Below are 24,187 nucleotides of genomic sequence, written 5' to 3' on the forward strand. Positions count from 1 at the left end.
GATGAAAATTGATCTTGTAAATTGAAAGAGGGATAAGTGTTATGCCCTTATTGATGCATATACAGATTTTTTTTTCACTTAGTAATTTGTTGAGTTCATTTCTGCCCCATTTTAAGAAGCAAATAGCGAGTGGGAAAATAATTTTCAAAGGGTGGTCCAATTTTTATTGAGAGTTACATTTCATTCTCTTACTGTGATGTCACTGTGGCTAAAATTTGTTTTGAAATGCTCAACTATTAGATTAAAGCTTTTACAAAGAAAGATTGAAAGCACAGTTGTTTGAGTTATGAAATTTCATGAAGTTTACTGTGGTGAGATGTGAGATTGTGGAATCCTACCATGACCAGTTTATATAAGAGAAATTTGGGCTACTGCCAAGTGCTGAAACAAATTTTTAAGAATATTTAAATAACAACTTTTTGTTTTTTTTCTGTTGATATAATGATTCAAAATGTACTCATCCAGTTAAAAATGCCTGCCCTTGGTATGAAATGAATGTACCAATTTTATCTTTTATCTCACTATCTTTTTGTTTATAATTTCATGAAAAGATTTGTCACACAGTAATAGTTAACTTTTAAAACTTGACATTTGGTAAATGAATTGGTTCCTGGTATGGGAGTGGGGGAGGGGAGGTTGTCCTTTGAAGATATATTGACTAAGATTAGTTTACATTCACTGCAGTTCAGAAGAAAGAACGGGACGTGTAAGATTCTAAGACGCCATAGTCTCACAGTAAGAGGATGGCCATTTAATACTGAGAGGAGGAGAAAATTCTTAACATGGGGTTGTAAATCTCTGGAATTTTCTACCTGACAGTGCTGTGGATGCTCAGTCATTGAGTATATTCTAGTCTGGGATCAATAGATTTTTGGACACTAAAAGAATTGGATGTTATAGGAATCGAGCAGCAAAGTGAGTCACAGGGTCAGTGCATAATAATAGGTTGCAAGTACTCCATTTCATAATTTGACTACTAAATTACTGCCAAATACAGTCACAACACTGTTCAATCCAACAGTGGAGAAGTCTTGAACAGCTGTATGGCCGATTCCTGCATTCATTTATCATAGCTGTTTCAGATTGGATCAAATGTTATGCTCTTAAGCCATTAATCAAGCAATAAATGAAGCAGTGAGAAATGTATCAATTGACTTCAGTAAAAATGGGGATTAAAAAATACCAACTTCCAATTTCAAAAATGTCCCTGTTAAAAATAAGTAGTTTGGAACAGGGACAACGTGACAATCTCATTTCTTAAAGCTTTGAGAAGCTTAATCAATGATTATTAAAGGAGCCACCTGCCATCTTCTCTGAAAGGTATATTTAATTATGTTGTTGTTCAGGTTTTTGAGGGACCAGGTGGAGTTAGAGTGCCCTCTGGGCCCTACCTCCTGCACGCTGCTGAGCCATTCTAGCTTCTTGAGACCCCTATTTCTTCACCCCGCCACCCCAGGGTCCCCTGACGTGTCTTGGGAATCAACCTCTTGAGAGCTAAAGCTAACTGGCTTTCGACCTCCGCTATCTGCAGCAGGGCTTGCATGTGATGTCCATTGTTGTTCAACAAATAGTTCACGAGGACAGAACTTGAATGCAACAGGTGCCCTTGGACTGCTGAGTTGAGTGAGCACCTGCACGTTAAGCATTCTCCCCTCATCCCCTACCCCCTACTCCTGTCCAAACCAACACCAACTGATTAGATTGGCCAGGAATCTTCGGAGAAGTTCCAGTGAATGGAAAATGTCTCTCTGTGGGAAAGAGGTGAGGAAGTAACTATGATTGAATCCTGGAGCTTAACTAGTTATCCTCAGAGGTCAAAGAGGAATTTCCTCATTTCATAATCTTAAATTGGGTGAAACCTTTCTTTCTCTTGTCTCACCCCAAAAAATATATGACAGGTCGGGTTTGATCTTAGACCCCAGTTCCACTAAATAGTGAATAAAATCTTTCCATAATGACCGGGATAGCAGAGGAAGTGGTTGGTAGTGCTAATCCAGTTTGTCTGCTTCATAAAAATCCAAAAACATTTCCAGTAGTTTGCTGTCTTTAATTCAAAATGATTCTGTTAGTGTCCCATAGTTTTCAATAACATGCATCCATAGGTATTTTGTATAAGTCTCATGTAAGCACGTACCCAGCAGTGGGATCCACACATTTCAATTACCAAATGATTCTACTTATCAATTAAACTTTGTCTCAGTTTTTGTTTCTATTATCTGACCCAGAGTTGAGATAGCATTAAATTTCTTGCTCAAAGAAGTCATTTTTCTCAAGGTTTCATAAAGTTGTGCGTCTTTTCTCTACACTGTGCCAAGATAGTGGAACTCAGCAAGTTTCTGATGACTGATCAGAAGTTCGGAGCAGTGTAGTATGAAACTGCTATGATCCTGTTTTGAGAGGATGTTTAATGATATCACTTGCAACTGAATTTGGAGCAGGGCAAATAAAGAAAATGTAAGATAAGTGATCCCATGCAGTCTGCTTTCTTGGGTGAGGGAGAGAAAAGCTGGCCAATAATGCCGCTCCTAACCACTCAATGATCTCCAGTGAGCACACGCACTTTTAATAATCAAATGAGGATAAGCTTCAGTTGAAAAGTCTTCTGCAGTTAAATCAAATCCTGATACACTGTTGAAGTTGGCACGTGAATATTGGTCTCTTGGATCAGACATCTTGGGGTGCCTATTGGCCTCAGAACTGAGTGTGATTCATGTGTTTTTTATTCATTAGGAATTCCACAGATATAATTTAGCACATTGGGATCAGTTCAGCATTGTTGAGTGCTTAAATTGAGGAACAAGGCTGGACAAAGTGAAGAGAATCCTTATGTAAGACTGGATTCAATTACTGGCCTGTGAAGCACGACTTTGAGCCTGGTGAGACTGTGCCTGACTAGGAATGTCTGTGCCAGTCAAAATGCAAACTATTTGTCTTTGTTTTTGCTGCTGCGTATCTGGATTCTTTGCCTTGATTTAACCAGCGGAGCACAACTGGGAGATGCAAAAGTATTTTAAAAAGTAGATACAATTTTAGTTTTTTATGACAGGATTCACTGCATGTCTTTTCAGATTTAATGTAGGTTACTGCAAATGCAAAGCAAATTCATCACACAAGCTTTTCAGCTGCCTCGTGGATGGGAATTGCTTTTTCTTTATACACTGGAACAGGTTGCTGTACCAATTGCAACTATAAATCACTTCCACTTTCACCTGTGAGGTGGGCTGCTTGTTTAAATACATGCACACAGATTTGTTTGCTCTCTGGAACTGATTTGAATGTGTTATCCTGCTGAAAGCTGTTGAGAAACTTAGGCCATGCACTGTTCCAATGCCTGGCCAGTCTGCCTCAGTGAGAAAGTGGTACCTACATATGAAGTGGTTGGTAGCAATCACAGAGAGCTTTTAAGTCTAATTCACTCATTGCAGGCGTCTTGAGTGAATTAGACTTAAAAGCTTTCTGTGATTGCTATACCCCAGATCTGTGGATTTATGTGACCTGTGCTCACTTTCCTCATTTATTTTTATTACAGGTGGAAGGTTATGGGATGATGGAAGCTATTCCTGGGATACTGGTGGTAGCCGCCGTCCCACGTCTGCCTAAAGGTGCCGCCGTGGAGTGGCATGTCATTGCCCTGACCAGCGATGCCAGTGAGAGGAAATCCTTCATCCTAAATGAGAAATTGGAAGGTTATGAAATTGATTGTAAAATGGTGATGTCAAGTTCACTGTCTAGTGCTGCTGTTTCATTGACTCTAAGTCTTCTGCTGCCATCAGTGAGTTCATTGAGTTTAAAAACCGCACTGAAAGAACTGGCTGTTGCCTTCCAGCAAGCAATGGATACGCTCCCTCAGGATGTGCTTCCTCTCTGCTTCAAAATTTTCTACTGTGAAGGTGCCATAAATCCCAGCTTAGTGCACAGAGGTAAGGTTATCCCTTTAAATTATTGTTTAGTTGAAAACACGGAACTCCAATAAGAGGAGGTTGAACCACTTACTTAGAGATATGAGTTTAAATCCTGGAGTTGCCTGACATTTTGAGATGAGCATTTCCCGAGCAGTGAGTGTCAGAAATGTTCACAACCAATCTCCTCAAGCTGTGCTTTCCTTTGACTCTGGTCTTTTGTCTACTCTCTCCTCTTCCCCCACTCCCAATCACCTAATAATCGAGCGTAGGTGGCCATCCTTCCAGCCATCTGCAGTCCAAGCTCTGGAATTCCCCACTTAATGCTTTCTGCCTGTATAGAATCTTTTCATTCTTTAAGAGGTTCCCTCAAGCTTTGACCAAGCTTCTAAAATCTCCTTCTTGTCCCTATCTCTGTGAAGTGTGATAGGACCTTTTTCAAATGTTAGATTGGTATTAATATTGTCACTTGTACCGAGGTACAGTGAAAAACTTGTCTTGCATACTGTTCGTACAGATCAATTCATTACACAGTGCAGATACATTGAGTTAGTACAGAGTGCGTTGAGGTAGTAGAAAAGTATGTTGTAGATAAGGGAAGGAAACTTGGTTTGACCTTGCTCAAGTGTACCTTCTGATTTGCTAAAAGGAGTAGATTTCACATCTGTGACAGCATTTGAGCCAGGTTATTTTATTCTTCAATTTTGAAGACAAATTTGAATACATTAGAAAGAGTTTAACTGATGTGTTAATAACTATGTCTTTATGCAAAGTTCTATCACTGAATCATGAGATTGATTTACTCAAACAAGCAATTCTATTCAATAGTTCAGCCACATGAAATAGAAAAGTCACAGCTGTGTGTTTTAAACAAATTAATTTTATGATCATATAAAAAGAAAACATCAGATTTTAATTGGCATACTCATTACCTGAGCTGAGGTCATTCTGCAGAGGATTAGGTCGTGCTTTGGCATCATGTGTCAAAGCCTTGTTGCATCTCTTCTTCAGAAGATATCAAGTGTCACCTCTGCATTTGGTTGGGTCGGATCAAGATTTGTGTGACTTGGCAGGAGTGGGTCAAAGTGAAAACTAGAAATTCCAACGTCCTGTTGGAGGGCTGGGCAGGGATGGTCAAACCTGGAGGTCTGAGCACCAGTTCCTGGGAACAACTTCGCCAATTCCTGATCAACAAACTTGATCTTTTAATGTGAAGTAATGTTATGTGCTCGAGTTGACTAAATGTCTTATTATAGCCAGCAGTTGGATAGGATCAACCAAATATGTGCGTTTCAAAATATGCATACAGTCAATGTTTGTTTAAAATAACCAGCAGCTGTGAGCAATCATTCAATCCACAGGTTAAATTCTCTGCTGAATTTCACCAGCTTGGTATGAGGAAGCATTTTAAAATTAAGGGAACTACAAAAGACCTCAGTGTGAATGACTTCATAGCCAATAAAGTATCCTTCAAGAGTCCTGACTGATGTAATGTAGGATAAGTAATCTGCTTTCATTGCTGTTGGTTTGGAGATAAATGTTGTCCACAATTCTGGTCAAATAGGATTTTGGGATATTTTATGACCCTCCTGAGAGGGAAGCAAGAGCTTCGGTTTAAAGCCTCAAACAAAAGACAAGTATCACTTGTGTGTGTATCACCAGCAGTGCTGCATTCCTTCAGAGGTACATTGAGATGTCAGCCTAAATTTGCTGGTCAACTCCCTGCAGTCAATCCATTCCACTGCAGAGTTATACTACTATGTGCAGTCACTTGAGCTTTATAGATATGCAATAATGGCACTCAGTGGCCCATCTGACTGTCCCAACACTTATAAGCCTGACCTCCTGCTCCTTCTTTACCTATCCAATTAAAATAAATGGTGCATATGGATACAATCTAATTCTTTTTATTTCTAAATCTCAATCAGATCATATATGTTTATGTTTGTTTTGTCTTTGTTGGGAACTCAGGACCTTTGGACTGATTTAGCCCTTGGCAATGTCCTGAGTTTTGAAAGGCAATATGAAAGTGCAAGAAAAATAGAAAGGAGCATATGATTTAAATGGTGTGAATTTGCAGAGCTCTAAGATGCAGAGGGATCTGGGTGTTCTGGTGCATGAGCTGCAAAAATTTAGTATGCAGGGACAGCAAGTAATTAGGAAATCTAACAGAATATTTTTGTTATTATTGCTGCAGGAAGTTATTATTGGGAGACTATGTTTCAGCTAATGACGACACTAGTGAAACCACATCACGATTATTGGGTATGGTTTAAATCTCCTTATTTAAAAGAAGGTGTTAATTCATGGGAGCCATTTCAGAGAAGGTTTACCAGATTGCTTCCTGGAATGGATTATTTGTCTTATGAGGAAAGGTTGGAGAGACTGGTTGTTTATCCTCTGGAGTTTAGAAGAGTGAGGGACTTGATTGAAACAAGTAAGATCCTGAGGGGCCTTGATTTGTTGGAAGTGAGGCTGATGTTTCCTCTTGTGGATGAATCTAGGACCAGGAGTCACTGTTTGAAAATAAGATGGAGATGAGGTGAATTTTTTTTTTCTGTTAGCAGGTATTGAGATTTTGGAACTCTCCTCCTCAAAGGGCAGTAGAAGCAGGCTTTAAAATATTTTTAAGGCCGAGTTACTTACATTCTAAATAAGCAAGGGGTGAAAGGTTACCTCAGGTTGATGAGAAGGCAGAGCTGAGATCACAAACCAATCAGCCATGATCTTACTAAAGAGTGGAGCAGGCTCAAGAGTTCAATTTGCCTCCCGTGCTCCTCATTCGTATGTATGTATGTATGTATTTTGTAGTATTAGTTTTAATGGTGAGAAAATCTGGCCATAATTCAGTACTGATTGCATGATGTTGCGAGTGTTAGGTATTATCACCATTTTCTTGACCTACCATAGGGTTAACAGCAGCTGGAGCTGGTTGTCAGTTAGCATGTTCAAGGCCAGGGTTACTAGACTTCAGTAGGAATTCAAAATGAGAGGAAGGTTGTGTTTTGCGTTCTATGAGAATGAAGTCAAAAGTGCCAAAGGACCTTGTACACCTGACCAATCTTTGTGCCTTTGGCCAGCTCTGCAGAAGCCCAGTGTTAGGATCAATTTTAAAATTAAGTGGACAAACAATCTATTTTAAAGTGTAGCTGTTCCATTGTGTAGTTGTGCTACCATTTGTAACCATTCAAGCTTTATAAAAGTAGGGAAATGGCACACAAAAAAGGACCCACTGGTTTGTTTTATTTTCTTTATTCATTTTTCAAGGTGCAAGCATTGCTGGCCAAGCTGGTATTTATTGCCCAAAACTAAATGCTCTTGAGCAGGTGGTGGTGATTTGCTGCTGTCCTCCTGGTGAGGATACTCCAACAGTGTTGTTGGGAAGGAAGTTCCAGGCTTTAGAGCCAGTGACGATGAAGGACCTGAGATATACTTCAGTAAGGTTGGTGTATGTCCTGCAGGTGATGGGGGTCCCCATGTACCTGCTGCCCAAGGTCTTGGTGGTGGAGGGTACAGGTTTGGGAGATGCTGTTGGAGTAGCCAAGTTGATTAACTGCTGTGTGTTTTGTAGTCTTCACGCATTGCAGCCACTGTGCACTGGTGATGGGGGAATGAATGTTTATGGTGATTGATGGGGTGCCAATCTTAGCAGGCTGCTTTGCCAAGGAGAGTGTTGAGTTTCTTGAGTGTTTTTGGAGTTGCAGTATGTTGAGGGCGTTCCATCACAGTGATGATTTTTGCCTTGTAGATGGTACAAGGCTTCAGAGTGTCTGGAGTTGAGTCAATCACCACTGGATGCCCAACCTTTAATGAGTTCTTTAGGCACAAATTTTACCTGGCTGGTCCAGTTGATATTCTAGTGTATGGTGACATGCAGGATATTGATGCTAGGGGAGGTTGACGATGAGTAACACCTCGGAATGTCAAGGAGAACCCATTGGAATCTGTTGTTACATATGGTCATTGCTTTACACTTGAGTGAAATGAACTTTACTTGCCATTCATCAGCCCATGCCTTAATGTTGTCTTAGTCTTGCTTCAGTCATGCTGGACAGTTGCATTTGCTGTGAGGATTTATGAATATACTTGAACATTGTGCAGTCATCAGCAAACACCATCACTTCTCATCTTATCTTGGGAGGAAGACCATTGATGAAGCAGCCAAAGCTGATGCCCTGAGGAACTCTTGCAATGACCTTTAATAGTAACAACCACCGTCCTTTGCGATTCTGACACTTAGCACCTTTACCCCTTGATCCCCATTGACTTCCATTTTATCAGCATGCCATGATACCACACTTTGCCAAATGCTGACTTGGTATCAAGGGTAGGCACTCTCACTTCATCTCCGGATTCACCGCTTTGGTCTATGATTGGACCAAGCCGATTGCTTCTGGTGAAACCCAGTTGGGTTTCAGTTAGCAAGTTATTAATGAGTAAGCTGACAACATCTTCCATCCCCTTGTTGAAGACAGAGAGTAGGCTAATTGGGCAGTCATTTACTTGGTTACATTTGTACTGCTTATTCTGAAACGGACACACCAGGGCAATTTTCTACAGTAGATGCTAGTCTTGTAACTGCAGTGGAACAGCTTGGCTAGAGGCACAGCTGGATCCAGGGCAGAAGTTTTCAGTACTACAATTGGGTTATTATTGTCATAGCCTTTGCTATGTCCAGTGCGCTCAACTGTTTTATGACATGGAGTGAATCAAATTGACTGAAGACTGGCATTTGTTATGGTGGGGATCTCAAGAGGAAGCCGCAATGGATCGTGCACTCAGCACTTCTGGCTGAACGTGATTGCAAATCCTTCAGCCTTGTCTTTAGCACACATGCTGGGCCCTGCCATTGTTCCAGGTAGGATGCTCCTCCATTAGAATTTTTATTGTTCAGCGTCATTCACAAATAGATGTGGCAGGACAGTGGAGCTTTGATCTGATTTATTGGTGGTGGGCACTCTTAGAGCTCCATCTGCTGCGCACTTTTTTTTTATGTTTTGCATGCATGCAGTCCTGCATCGCAGCTTCAACAAGTTCACTTTGTTTTTAGGTATATCCGGTTGTGCTCCTGGAATGCCCTTCTGCACTCTTTAAACCAGGGTGGATGCCCTGTCTTGACAGGAATGGTCGGGTGAGGGATAAGTTGCGCCATGAGGCAATAGAATGTGTTGGTCCACATTGCTGCCCCTGGTGATGATCCACAGAGCCTCGTGGGTGTCCTATTTAGAGCTGGCATATTTGTTCTAAGTCTATCTAATTGACCCTAAAACTGATGTGTTAGCTATGGTTTACCAGCATATAACAGCCAGCTCTCTCTCCACTGCAGGATTCAATTCTACTCACTTTGTTCATGATGTTGTGAAACATGTTCAATAAATTGCTGAATTGTAACTCAATGTCAATTTATTGACATCTCATTTGTTCTGTAACTTTCAATTGCTTTGGGATATTTTACTGTATTACATGTGCTATACAAGTGCAACTTTATGTAATTCCTGATTTTATGAGGCTTTGTAATATGGGCAGGATGGAAAGAGCATTTGAAAAGCAAAAAACTTCAGTTGCTGGAAATCTGAAATTAAAAACAGAAAACACTGGAGACACTCAGCAGTTCAGGCAGCATCTGTGGAGAAAGAAAAGAGTTAATGTTTTAGGTCAATGACCTTTCGTCAGAAAATAGATAGAGGATTAGTGTGAGAGAAGTTTGTACAGAGTGCAAATCCCAGCATTGAACAATTGGGCTGCTAGATTTATTGTAATTCTTTGCACGTTCATGTATTTATATAGAACATTCAGTAGAAATAAACGCTGCATAAATAACTTGAATTCCTATTATTATCATTCATATTTGTCAACCAAGAATGTAACAGTGACAGAACCTGAAGGCTACAAATCTTTCTCAGAATAATTTCATGTTTACTTGTGGTGAAGTCACTTGAAAATGTTGGGTCATACTTTGATTATGACTGATGTTGCTATTTTGTTAAGATTCTGATTAAATCAACCATTTTCAAATGAGCTGCAAAAACTTGCAATTTGATCAGTGCAAGTCGTTTAATATGTGCACATATACAATGTTGAACAAAATGTGACTGAGAACTAGGGATTTAAAAATGACATTTTTTTTCATTAGGATTGTCAAATTTATTCACAAGGACTTGGACTTCAGTTGCCAAAGATCCACTGGATGAAAGATACTTTCTTACCTGCTGTAATTTAAAACATCAGCTGCACTAAGACATTCATACTTTTTTAGGTAAATTTTCTTTCTGATACTGCAATTATGGTCTGTGGACAGGTAAAATAATCAGCAGAAATGCATTGTTAGTAATATGCAGATGCCAGTGGTAAAAGAAATCCCTCTCAAGCTGTATTCAGAGCGAGTCGATATTAAGACTTACAGTCAGAGAGAGTCATAGACAATACAGCAAGGAAGCAGGCCTTTTGGCCCATCTCATCCATGCCAACCAAGATGTATCTGGCTCAACCACTTCCTTTGGCAGCTCGTTCCAGATACGCAGCACCCTCTGTGTGAAGAAGTTGCCCCTCAGATCCTTTTTAAATCTTCCCCTTTCACGTTACATCTATGCTCTCTAGTTTGTGATTCCTTTTTCCTGGGAAAAAGACTTTGTGCGTTCATCCTATCTATGTCCTTCATGATTTTATACACCTCTATAAGGTCACCCCTCAGATTCCAACGTTCCAAGGAATAAAGTCCTAGCCTGCCCAATCTCTCCCGATAACTCAGTCCCTTGAGTCCTGACATTTTCATAAATCTTCTTTGCACTCTTTCCAGCTTAATGACATCTTTCTATAACAGCATAACCAAATCTGTGCACAGTATTCTAGGTGCGGCCTCACCAACGTCTAATTCAACTGCAACATAACATCCCAACTTCTATACTCAATGCCCTGACCAATGAAGGCCAGCGTACCAAACACCACCTTCTTCACCCTTTCTACCTGAGATGACACTTTCAGGGAACTGTGCACTTGTACTCCCAGGTCCCCCTGTTCTACAACACTCCCCAGGGCCCTACCGTTCACTGTGAAGGTCCTATCCTGGTTTGACTTCCCAAAATCCAACACCCTGAACTTACCTGGATTGAATGCCATTTGCCATTCCTCAGCCCACTTACCTAACTGATCAAGATCCCCCAGTAATTTTTGATAACCTTCTTTACTACCTGCGACTTAAAAGGCAAGCTGCTTTGTTTTACTTCCTGAAAAGTAATCTCACAGTCTTCCTCAGGTTTTAAGTAAAAGTAGAAAATTCTTGAAAGATGCAGCAGCCATAACGTACAGGTCTTTTTAGAAAATAAAATCTCTTCATAAGTGTCAACAGAACCACTGTGTGTATCCAATATTTTCTATTATTATTGCAAATTTCCAAGTTTTTGACTTTTAGAATAGAGTGAGAATGAAAAGCTTTATTAAACAATCAGACTCAATTCTGCTTTATTTCACTCTGTTGACAATTAGGTCTGTTTGTAGAACCAGTCTGATATCTACTGCTTCCCACAAAAGCAGATAGTTTATATATCCTTCTCCAATAATTTGTATGACGTTTTCATTGTGTGCTTGTGCCATGGTGAATTATATAATTCATCAGCCTGGAGTGTCATCTTTCAGAGTCAAATATCCATTTGATACCATGTTCCAATTCATTTAGGAATATTTTGTGAGCCAGTCCAATTATACTTTAGTTCAAAATCTTGTGCATTCAGAAGCAAATCCTGTCCCTGGATGGATGCAAGTTGTTTTTTTAAGATCTGTTCCATAAAATGAAATTTCACTTAAGATTTTAACCATGGTTTTATCCCATTATCAATTACTTCAAATTCCCAGATAGCTTCATTAATGGATTATCACAAGAGCTTGTTCAATCAATCATTGTGTGATGAACAAGATTTTGGATAGTTATAAAGAGAAAAGCAAATAATTATATTTGTGTTTTTAACCATGTAGTTTGTTATAAGATACTTAATAGGAGAGTGCTTTAGGGTATTTAACTATTATTACAATGTAGGAAATAGCATTCTTGTTATTTGGAGGTGTTACCATGTGTAGACAAGGACCCGAACTTTTGGCTTTGTTCCTGAGGATATCAAGAGTCTTGCAAAATTAATAATAATAGCCGATGCAATCACAGAAGTGCAGGAAGGAATGCTTAGTTTATATTCTTCAGTGTACAAAATTGTTTGGCAAATGGTTGGTCATGTAGCCTTCCTGAAATGGTTCCAGGCTGTGAATGAAAGTCAAAAAAAAACTGGAGATGCTGGAAATCTGAAATAAAAGTGGAAATTGCTGGTCAATCAGCATCTGTAGAAAGAGAAACATATAATGTTTCAGGTCCAAAACCCTTCTTCAGAATTGGGATTCCAGCCTGCATTGTGCTGTCCTGTCTTTTAATCTAGAAGATGGAGGTTGGAGATAGATTGCAGAAATTTATCTGGTGAGTATAGGTGACGTTGCATGACCGGGAATGACATAAATTGAAGTTATGAACCGTGATCAGGTCCTAAATTGAGAGTCGGTAAAGTCAGTACAGTTGGCCTGACGTCAGGATGCTTTTATTATTGTAAGTTCAAAACATTTTCTCAGTGAGTATATCTGGAATCTCCCCAGTTAGTAAATATTTTTATCAAGATGCTGATCTCTTTCCAGTCATGCAGCAGGTATTGACTGTTACTGGGACAAGTCAGGCTTTTCTGGTAGTCAATGAAAATCTGGTGATGCAAGGGCCGCTGAAGGTCCTTCAGCTACTGAGGTCAATCAGGTACTGTGGGTAGAGACTACGAGTTGTGCTAGCCATTGGAAATACCAAGGTTGGCAAGGGCATGCCTTTTAAAATGCTTTAGAACTGTAGTTGCTTACATTATTGAAATTAGATACTGGTGTCAGGAATGGAGAGATGAATTCATGAAGGGTGGGCGGGGGGATGTAGTTGGAGACTGAACTGAATGTGGTTAGGCAGTTTTTAATTTGTGCGGTTGTGACTCCTTGAGGAAGAAGTAGTGAATGTGAACAATAATTGAGATTGAGTGACGATATTTTGTGTGCTGCTGATTGTTGCCCCCAACACTTCAATCTGATGGCCAAGTATCACCTGGCCATTAAATTGTGCTTGCAGCTGAACAGGAGCAGAGGGAAAACTACTTTAGAAGATCCACTCCAAATTTGTGCTCCTTTGCTGCCTTTCCTTTTGTACTGTAATCACAAAGTGCGAACACTGACTGTGAATTATCTCATTCTCCTGCTGATCACATATGCATGATGATGTGTCATTACATTACAAGTTACTTTTGCACCAGAAAAGCCTGCCCAGTGACTGCTACCAAGATAGAAGCACTAACTTTGGAGATAATTTTCAAAGTGATATTCAACATATGCCACATTATCTCAGTACTGACTTTGAAGTCTGGTGCATCCCAATGTGAAATCCGTCACTATCAACTGCATGGAATAATAGGAAGAAGAAAGAACCAGCTTTACAGCCAGTGAAGTGCTTTTGAAGTGGAGTCCCTGTTGTAATGTAGGATGATTGCATTGGACTTGCCAACCACTCGAAACAACTGACAGTTTGGTCTCCCGCTGTGATTAAGTTTTTTGTTTGTTGAGTTGTGAACTTGTGAGCGGTTTCTTCATAACCAGGGTATAAGGATATCCAATCAGTGTGAGGTAGATATAACTTGTCATGATGCACCGGAGTAACTGGATGGGAGAAATTTGGCTGGGGTAGAATTGCTCTCTTACTTCACACTTTCATCATAGAAATAAGCATGTGCCTGCACATATGGCAGGGGAATAAATGTCAGTGGGCTTGAGCAGCTTCAGCAAGTGCTGTTAACTCTGTAATACGATTAATACCTTCAACTCAAGTTTACTGCTGATCAGAAATATTGAAGAGGTTCTACTACCGAACCATTAGTAATGTCGTCTATAGTGGGTGTTGCACACTTCCCCAGCATTGCACAATGATCATCATTTAAGATATGGCAATTTGTAACAGATTACATCTCATTGTAAAGTTCACTGTGGAATGCATATGATTTTTTTGATCAACTTTGTGTAATAGATTTAAATTGAATGTAGTGTATCTGTCTCCTCTTCTGCAAGCATCGAATGCAGTTCTTTTTCCATGGAGATACTTATTCTGTGTGAATGTATGAAGCTCTGCCGTGTGTACAGTATTGTTTAAATTAAACAAACTTATGTTCTACATCAAGCATTTTCATTGCAAATCTACTCTCTGCTCCACCTCTGTTTGAAACACCTTTGCAAGTGGTTTTCTTTGCAACTTTGTTTTTCTTCTGGTGGTCCAAACGTTTGTAGGCTGAGTACCCTGAATTTGATTAGAAAAAGACCACTAAAGATTTACAGAAGTAAATCTTGATGTTGATGACGACTTGTTTTATTACCCACACCGCAGTGGGTAAAATCGGAAACTCCACAGTCCAATGAATTGCAGATGGAAGTCTACACTCCCTCAGTCACTGCACCATTTGCTACAGTTGTTTTCTTTCTTCATATTCCTACAATGGAGAATCTGTGCAGAACTTTCAGGAGCAAATTTGATAAAAGATCAATATTTTCTCTAACAGTCTTTGTTTCGTGTACTGTTTCCCTGGTGCTATGCTGAATACTAATTTTATAGCCTAAGGCAACAAAGTACAAAGTGAGTAATGCATGTATAAAAACAAACACATTCAGCAGTATCTCATTACTATAATTTCTCTGTATTAGGGGTGCACTGATATGTGCCATAAATTAATATGTTTTATATTGCAAAGATTTACATTGCCTGCTGTGGATTAGTCATGCATTATGCTACATTCTTTCGCCTTGGGAATTGTCTCAAACTATAGTAAAAACAATCTAGTTGTACACTAAGTAATAAGGGGAAAATGGAAAGCAGCTGTCAAAAATGCAGCATCAAAAACAAGTCAGACATTTGGGTGGCCCTGTTGGTGCAGCCTGGTCATATGTTGATGCTCCACACCACAGAGTGGTAAAAGGCAAATTACTATGTTTCCTTCTGTGGGTTTGTTCTTTATCTCAGTTGGGCATTTTTGTGATCAATGTCAAGATGTGCTTTCTCAAGGGAAATGAGGCACAAAAGGAACATTTACCACTGTCTTCTGCTCCTTTTGAGTTGCAATGCAGTTACAGAAAAGTTGCTCATTTATCCAGCAGATGAGCTTAAGGGTTTAGGAGAAAAGAAATGTTTTAAATTTAAAAAGTGAAAAGTTCAAGTTAAACTTTAGTTTTCTGTGTTCAAAAAGCAGCAGTTGTTTTTAAAGCAAATACTCTGTGCTTACTTGAAGCTCATTTGCATTTTATACAGGTTTAATATAAATTTTCTTCTCGTACTGGAAAGCACAAACTTTTGGCTTATATTATCACAGTTTTCAAGGGTGAACTATTTGTGCTATAAATAGCCATAAATACATCCATTTTAAAATAGAATGTATTTTTGTTGTTACTCTTACCATTAATTTTAATGTTACCACTCAAATAGAGGTCACTGCAATACCATTAGAAGAATGAATAAACTGATAATTTATATGCTATCCTGTTACATCCTTGAAGCATAGATGAATGCAGTGACTAGTTTGAACTCTCAAAGATCCCACAAATGGCAGTTTAAATACATGTCTAATTAACTGGTCCTGGTGATGTTTGTGAGAGAGGAATATTATTCCGGGAACTAGGAAAACTTTCTGATCTTCAGCAATCCCTTGAAGCAGTAAAATAGGAAGATGTATTCAGCTAACCATGATAACCTTGAGACCACAAGTCTGCTGATCTATTACTCCTTTCACACTACAATGCAGTGAAATGTCAACTTAGATTATGTGGTCAATCCTAGAGTGGGATTTGAACTTGCAACATGCTGACTCAGAAAGGTGTATTTAAAAGAGTGCTAGCAGTTGAGTGAAGCTGAAATCTTCTTGCACGGAAAAGAAGTTTACCTCATTTTTTTTCCAAATACCTTCACATTTTTTAGGTTCTGAGAAAGTATAAGCATCCAAATTGCTTTATCTACTTTCTAAATTGGAGCTAATTTTAATTTCTGTGACTCATTGGATTTGTAGATTTTTGTAATGTATGCACATTTTGAAATCATAGCCTGCAGGTAAATGGTAGAGATGCTGGAAACTAGAGATTATAGCAATTATTCAGCTCCTATCCCACACCTTAAGATTTACTCTTTTTTTCCATATGCACCCAAAGTTGAAAATCGTCCTGGAAAATTTATTAAATATGATACACCAAGAATTTTGACTCCTAAGGGTCTTTCTCCAGGATTTTTGCAAGTTTTGGTGTAGATTTGGAAAAATCAATGATTTACACTGTCATTTTTAATGAGTTTTATGGATCAGAAATGCCTCAGATTTGACCCTGACCACTGCTTGGTTAATGGGTGTCCGGAGGACATAACAGGGTTCAGTTTAATGTTCTTCATTGTTGTTCACCTAGCCAGCATTTCTACTCATACTCACTTGTGAAGAATAGCCATCTGACTTAATTTATCAGAGGCAGGTATGTAACATGATTGTGTTAAAATGCAAGTGTTGCATTCCCTACCTGTGTAGTAAATGAAAATGTTCCAATATTTAATTTTTTGGATGCTTTTGCCTTAATCCTAGTTGTGTTGTCCCCATCAGTGTAAAATTTTGCTGATCTTTTGTGAGATCAGGCTATGAAAGACCAATAAGTTACATTTAAATTCATTGAATATGACATTTTTAACACTTTTTCAGCAAAAAAAATGATGAAATGCAGTACAGTTGTCATGTAAGAGAGTTGATGTTTAAAGATACTGAGCCAGATTCTGCCAGTCAACAATTTTAACAACTTCTATACAACAAGACATAATTAATGTGCAAGTTGATCAATGACTTGTCACAGAGTTATCCTCTGAATTACTGACTACTTGCACCATTCCACCTTTGGCTTCGCCTAACTACATATCCTAATGTTGTTTTTGTAAAGTTGTGCTCATGCATGCTCATTTCCCATTAAACTTCACACAGAAAGTTAATTCTGGTTATTAATAGTATTAATACATCATTGTTAATGACTACCAATCAACCTCTCATCCTGAATGTGTAAAATTAAAACTACAGTATCTCTATCCTTCAGGTAGTAAATTGCTGGAGATTTTGAGAATGTAGAATTTTCTTTAAAATCCTTACTTCCCTTTGTCATTTTCTGCTTCTGTCTTTATGATTTTTTTTGCTGCAACAGTTCTTTCTCTACATTATTCAATTTCGAATGCACCCACTCTAATTTGCCTTCCCCCATAATCAAATTTTCATTCAAGGGAGGCTGGGAGTGAAGGGCTATGAGGCCGTTGATGTAGTCATGTGGGGTCATTTATTAGGACTGCGTCTGATTATCTGACTGATTTATTCAAAAGTTTCTCTCGTTGTGTACTGGAAGACATCCACAAGAAACCATTTATTGCAGTGTATTGAATGAATATTTCAAATCAATACATTTATTTTTGTTTACAAAAAATTGATACCCTCTTAAGTTTATTGAGAGAAATTTTGTTCAGAGGAAATAATATACAGAAAGAAAAGCATGTGATGTAGATTTGAAATTGTGATACCCAGAAGCACATTAAAATGATTGGAACTCAGATAAATCAACAACTATAGCCTTGAAATCAACTGATAATGGTAGGACTGCCTTGAGCATCCGTCAATGAAGTAGTTTACAGAGGGATGCATACTCAGTGCATTCAGCAAAATAAGATTCTGTAATTACTCAACAAGTCAGGTGGCATCTGTGGAGACAAAGGTTTCAGGAAGGTAATCTGTCATCAGACTAATTAGATCTTAATTATTTATTGATAATTAATTATTTATTAGTGATCTTATTAATTGATTATTTAAATAATTATTTTAAAATAATTAATTAATCTGGGAGCCTGATTAAAGATTACATCAGTTTCCCTCTCCACAGATGCTGCCTTACCTGCAGAGTATTCCAGAATTTTTCTTTTTTTTATTTCAGCTTTCCAGCTTCTGCCTTCCTTTGCCTCTTGAAGATTTATTCAACTCTCTGGCCCAGATTTTATAGTTGTACTAAAACCAAAACTATTTCACCCCCCAATAAACTTTTGGATTTCCACATGCATGCAATTTAACATCAAAGTTCAAAAATTGCTGGGAGTAATTTGGTGTTCTTCTGAAAATCAGAAATGGCTGCACAGAAAATGACAAGACTTGTCATTGAAACACCTGGGAACTTGATTGATAAATGAGCTTTGATATGATATTTTTAAACTCTCTGACCCTAAAATATCTAATTCTATGCATCTGAATTCCAATTCTCTCAGATAAATATATCAAAATAGCATGGATTTTAAAAAGCATTTTTGGTGAATTCATCTCCTAAATCCACCTTAAGTTTGGGTGTATGTTCCAGACTTTATCTTGTGCTCTGTAAAATGTTTAAGTATTAACTATAAAATTCTGCATTCTTCCTGATTTGTGATGTGGGAGAATGCTTCAGTGGTATTGGCTGTTCATGCAACTTGACATCACCCTGGCTGTGGCTGCATGGATCACATTCGGCTGATGCCTGATAGTGACTGATAGAGTAGGCCACACCATAGAGGTTACTAGATCTTTTGGTCCAGCTTCATTGAGGTCAGCAGCCAGCCATAAAATGAGGACCTTTGCCTTTTGATTTGGTGGGGCTATATTGTTAAACAAAATGGATGTCTGATTGAGCTATTTGTTTACAACACATAAGCATTAATTCATGGGTATAATCAGTGATAATATTTATCAAATTCCTCCAGTTATACTCAGATTGCTATTTAATCTCCAAGTTATACTGCGATGACAACTTATGGAAGGAAGATCACGTTTAATCAACCTGCTGGAGCTTCTTGAGGATGCAACTGATAGAATAGATAAGGAAGAACTAATGGATCTGGTGTATTTGGATTTTCACAGGGCCTTCGATAAAGTAAGAGGTTAATGTGCAAAATTAAAGAAAATGGGACTTGGGTTACATCATTTGCATGGATCAAAAGCTGATTGACAGATAGGAACCAGAGAGTAGGAATAATTGGGATTTTCTCGGGGTGCCAGGCAGTGACTTGCTATTCACAATGTACATCATTGATTTGGTTAAGGGAACCAAATGAAATATTTCTAAATTTGCTGGTGGCACTAAACTGGGGTGAGATTGTGAGGTGTGAGGAGGACACACAAGAGACTGCAAGACAATTTGAACAAGTTGAGTGAGTGAGCAAATTCATGATAGATGAGATATAATGTGGATGAATCTGAGGTTATCCACTGGTAGGGAAAGTAGAAAGATGGATTATTATTTAACTGGTGATAGATTGGGAAATGCTGATGTATAAAGGGAACTGGGTGTCCTTAAACACCAATCACTGAAAGCAAGTATACAGGTGCAGTTAAGAAGACAAGTAGTATGTTGGCTTTCATTGTAAGGACATCTTGCGGTGAGATCACACCTGAATTACTGTGTAGAGGTTTGTCCTCATTACCTGAGAAAAAATATACTTGCCGTAGAGGGATTACAGGACTGTCATGTGAGGAGACATTAGGACTGTATTCATTAGAGTTCAGAAGAATGAGGGAGGATCTTACTGAATTATTCAAAATTCTGATTGGGCAAGACAGACTGGATGTGGGGAAGATGTCTCTCCTGACTGGGAAGTCTCAAACGAGGGATCACAATCTCAGGGAATGAGATTGAGACTCGGGTTACTTGATTAGCATGGATTGAACTGAGATGAAAAGAAATTTCTCCAGTCAGAAGATGACAAATCCCTGGAATTCTCCGCCACAGAGGGTGGTGCAGGTCAAGTTGCTGAATATTATTTAAAAAGGAGGTTGGTAAGTTTCCAGACACAAAAGGCATCAAGGGGTAGGAGTAGAGGGTGGGAATATGATATTGAGATAGACAACCATCCATGATCATATTGACTGGTGGACTAGGCTCCTACCTTCTACATTTCTAGAAAGCTGGTGCAACTGAGAATGATTTTTCAATCATGTACATTTTTCCAAACATTTCATGGCAATTTTTTGACATAAACGTCATATCTGGAAATTAGCCGTTTTCAAGCACGCTATTTCAATTATAATAATATAACTTGCTGGAAACACTCAGCAATTCAAGCAGCACCTGTGGAAAGAGATTTCAGCAATAAACAATCTGCTGGAGGAACTCAGGGGTTTCGAGCAGCATCTGTGGAGACAAAGGATTTGTTGACGTTTTAGGTCAAAAACCCTACATCAGGACCCAAATCGTCGACAATTCCTTTTCCCCACAGATGCTGCTCGACCCGCTGAGTTCCTCCAGCAGATTGTTTGTTGCTCCACATTCCAGCATCTGCAGTCTCTTGTGTGTGTCTAGGTTAATATTTCATATCTGAGACCTTCTTCAAAACTGGACAAGAGGAAAACAAGTTGTTTCAATTAACAGAGAAGGTGGGGGAGGGATGGTTAGAATAAATGGAAAATGTCTGATTAAATGTGGCAGTAAGAGGCAGATTGTGCTTTCTTGTCAGTGTAAGTGTTGCTAATAGCAGGGCTGTGGGACATGCCCTGCAGCCCAGGCTACACTAATGGAAAAAGAAAAACTGAGCCAAAACACAGATGGATGACAGTTCTGATATAGGCAGAAAGAAAGAGCCGAGTTATCTGAAGTTGAAGAATTCAATACGAGTTGATTAGGCTGCAACATGCTCAGACGGAAGATGAGGTGTTGCTCCTCAAGCAGATGTTGGGCCTTGTTGTAACAGTGCAGGCGGCCAGCGACAGAATGGTCAGAGCAGCAGTGGGATGGAGAATTAAAGTTGAAGATGACCACAAGCTCAGTATCAGTGCTGCGTAATAAACGCAGCTGCTCTGCAAAGCAGTCACCCAATCTGCATTTGGTTTCTCCAGTGTAAAGGAGAGCGCATCGTAAACACCGAATGCAGTACACTGGATTAGAAGAAGTGTAACTGAATCGCTCATCACCTAGAAACATTGAATGCCCTGATTGTGGGAAAGAAAGAAGTGAAGAGACCTGTGTTGCACCTCCTGCAGTTGCAAGGGAAAGTGCCATAAGACAGAAGTGCTCAGTAGAGACAGAAGAGTGGACCAGGGAGTCATGAAGGGAACAGTCCCTTCAAAATGCTGAAAGGGAAATGGAATTTTAATTCTTGCTTTCAAATTGTGTTTAATATGGGCAATGCTGTAAATATTATACCTCTTACCACTGCAACACTGACTATCATAGAATTTATCATCATCAGGATCGACAGACATCTGCTGTATGCCTTTAAAAAAGCAAATGCTTTGCAGCTATTATACTCCAGTAGCAACTATTATGGGCTAATTTTGCATTGTGACATTACCACAGTACTAAGATCTGTGAGGACTATAGTTAGGTGGGGTTGTTGCATGAGGATAAAGCCTGTAAAAGTTCACTTGAAAACATTAGAAACAGCTTCCATGTTGACGCCTTGGAAAAATTTTGACATCAGCAGTATTGCGCGGAAAGTTCATCTCCATGCAATCATCTTAAAAGTAAAATGCTGATCAGACAATGATGAACATGCATGTAGGAAAACAGAGTTGAAGAGTGACAACTGGAAAAAAGACAACATTGAAAGGATTTAATGTAGTGATTTTGTTTTTAAAAAAAAGCAGACTGCAAAAAGGAATGTTGCAGACAGAACCAGGAATAGTGGACAGTGAAAGATAATAAAGGAAAAGCAATTAACCAATGATAAGTAAAAAAAAAACTGAAACTTCAATTACTATGGTCAGATATACTTCACCGCCTACATTCTTCAGGACGCAAATTTGCCTGGAAATAAATCTGGAAATGATCTGGCAGTTCAAAACTGGGCATCCAAAAGCAGCAGCAGCAATGTTCACCACCACAACCTGTAACATCATGATAAGATAAGATATCTTTATTAGTCACATGTACATCAAAACACACAGTGAAATACATCTTTTTGCGCAGTGTTCTGGGGGCAGCCCGCAAGTGTCGCCACGCTTCCGGCACCAACATAGCATGCCACAACTTCCTAATCTGTACATCTTTGGAATGTGGGAGGAAACTGGAGCACCCGGAGGAAACCCACGCAGACACGGGGAGAACGTACAAACTCCTTACGGACAGTGGCCGGATTTGAACCCGGGTCGCTGGCGCTGTAAAGCGTTACACTAACCGCTACATAGAATATCTCTCACTACACCATTACACCTGGTGATCAAGTGCATGCCAGGAGTAGCACCAGAGGTACCTGGAAATGAGGTTTCAACATGGCAAAGCTGCAGTACAGGAGGAGCTGTGCACTAAACAGCAAAAGCAAAGTGCAATGATAGATCCCACAGAAGACAATCCCACAATCGATGGATCAGATCAAAACTCTGCAGTCCTGCCACATCTAGTCATGAACAATTGTGGACAATCGAACAGATCACGGGAGGGTCCACTGACTTCCTCATCCCCAAAGACGGCAGAGCCAGTACATGCGTGCCTAAGACGAGTGTGAAATATCCACAGTTATCTTTAGCCAGAAGTGCCAAATAGATGATCCACTTCTCCTTCCTCCTGTGATCCTCACCATTTCAGAAACTAGTCATCAACCAATTCAGTGCACATCACACGATATCAAGCGGAAAAATGACAGGAGTAGACAACAGGAGACAAAAAAGACTTCAGATGCTGGAATCTGGAGCAACAAACAAGATGCTGGAGGAACTCAGCGGGTCCAGCAGCATCCGTGGAGGGAAATGGACAGTCAACATTTTGAGTCGAGACTTTTCATCTGGACTGAAAGACAGAGGGGAGATAGCCAGGAATAGACAACGCCCCATCTATGTTACTGAAAGCTTGCAACCAAGAACGAGCTCTTCCTCCAGCCGAACTGTCCCAGTCCAATTGCAGTATTTACATATGTGGACAATTGGCCAATTATGTTCTGATCACAAAAAGTGGGACAAGTCCCATCGGGCTAATTACTTCCCAGTTAGTCTACTCTCCACTGTGAGTAAAATGATGAAAGGTGTCAACAAGGGGCTTTCAAAAGGCACTTACTCCCCAATAATCTACTCACCGATGCTCAGTTTGGGTTTTGCCGGGACAACTCAGCTTCAATCCATCACAGGCTTGGTCCAAACATCCACAAATGAGGTGAGAGTGACAGCACTTGACTGCAGGGCAATGTGCAGCTGAGTGAGGCATCAAGGCCCCCTGGTAAAACTGTAGTGAATGGGCATTGAAAGGGAAACAATGCAGTGTCTGGAGTAACACCTCAAGCAAAGGAAGATGGTTATTGAATGGTTGTGGTTGTTGAAGGTCAATCATCCCAGCCCCAGGACATCAATGCATGAGTTCCTCAGGGCAGTATTGATGGCCCAAACATCTTCGGCTACTTCATCAATGATCTTCCTTCCCTCATAAGGTCAAATGTGGTGATATTCCCCAAGGATTGAATTCAAGGTCTGTGACTCAGAAAATGAACCAGTTGATGGCTGTGTGCAAGAAAACCTAGATGGCATTCAGGGATGGGCTGATAAACGATGGGCAACATTTGGACAAGTGCCAAACAATGTCTATTGCCTTCCAATCAGAATTCAGCCACATACCTTTGACATTCAACAGCATTACTGCCGTGTGTATCCCACTATAATCCTCCTTGGGGTCACCATTGACCAGAAACTTGACAGGACCAGCCATATAAATATTGTTGAAGTCGAGTTTGCTGTCATATGCACAAGTGCATGGATGCACAGGTGCAATAAAAAACTTGCTTGCGGCAGCATCACAGGCACATAGCACCATATAAGCAGCATTCACAAGAAAAACATAAATTAAACATAAATTATACACAATTTTTATAAGAAAGGAAACAATTAGAACAAAAAAAAGCAACGTCCATTTTAGTGCAAAGTGATCAAAGTGCTTGTAGCACGTCAGAGGCTGGTTATCCTGCAGTGACTCACTTTCTTACAACTTCAAAGCCTTTTTTAACCATCTGTAAAATAGATTGTGATTGTGATGGGACAGTCTCCACTTGCCTGGATGTATGCAGCTCCAACAGCTCTCAAGAATCTCAACACCATCTAGGACAAATCAGCCACTTTGATTGGAATCCCATCAGCCAGCCTAAACATTCACACCCAACATCAATGGCTCACCGTGACTACAGAGTACATTATCTGCAAAATGCACTGCAAGTATTTTCCCAGATTATTCCAATAACATCTCCCAAGCCTGCGACC

At 39.5% G+C, this 24,187-nt stretch overlaps 1 protein-coding gene across 2 annotated transcripts in view; it reads left to right on the forward strand.

Annotated features, from left to right (window-relative positions):
- dph6 (diphthamine biosynthesis 6) overlaps window positions 1-24,187 on the forward strand; it is a 212,506-nt gene that overhangs the window by 174,657 nt on the left and 13,662 nt on the right. For both annotated transcript variants that reach the window (XM_052025476.1, XM_052025485.1), the window contains one exon: window positions 3,530-3,920. In XM_052025476.1, the coding sequence (XP_051881436.1) occupies window positions 3,530-3,920 (391 nt within the window). The remainder of the gene's footprint in view (window positions 1-3,529; window positions 3,921-24,187) is intronic.

Source organism: Pristis pectinata, chromosome 1, assembly GCF_009764475.1.
Source record: "Pristis pectinata isolate sPriPec2 chromosome 1, sPriPec2.1.pri, whole genome shotgun sequence".
Classification (NCBI taxonomy): domain Eukaryota; kingdom Metazoa; phylum Chordata; class Chondrichthyes; order Rhinopristiformes; family Pristidae; genus Pristis; species Pristis pectinata.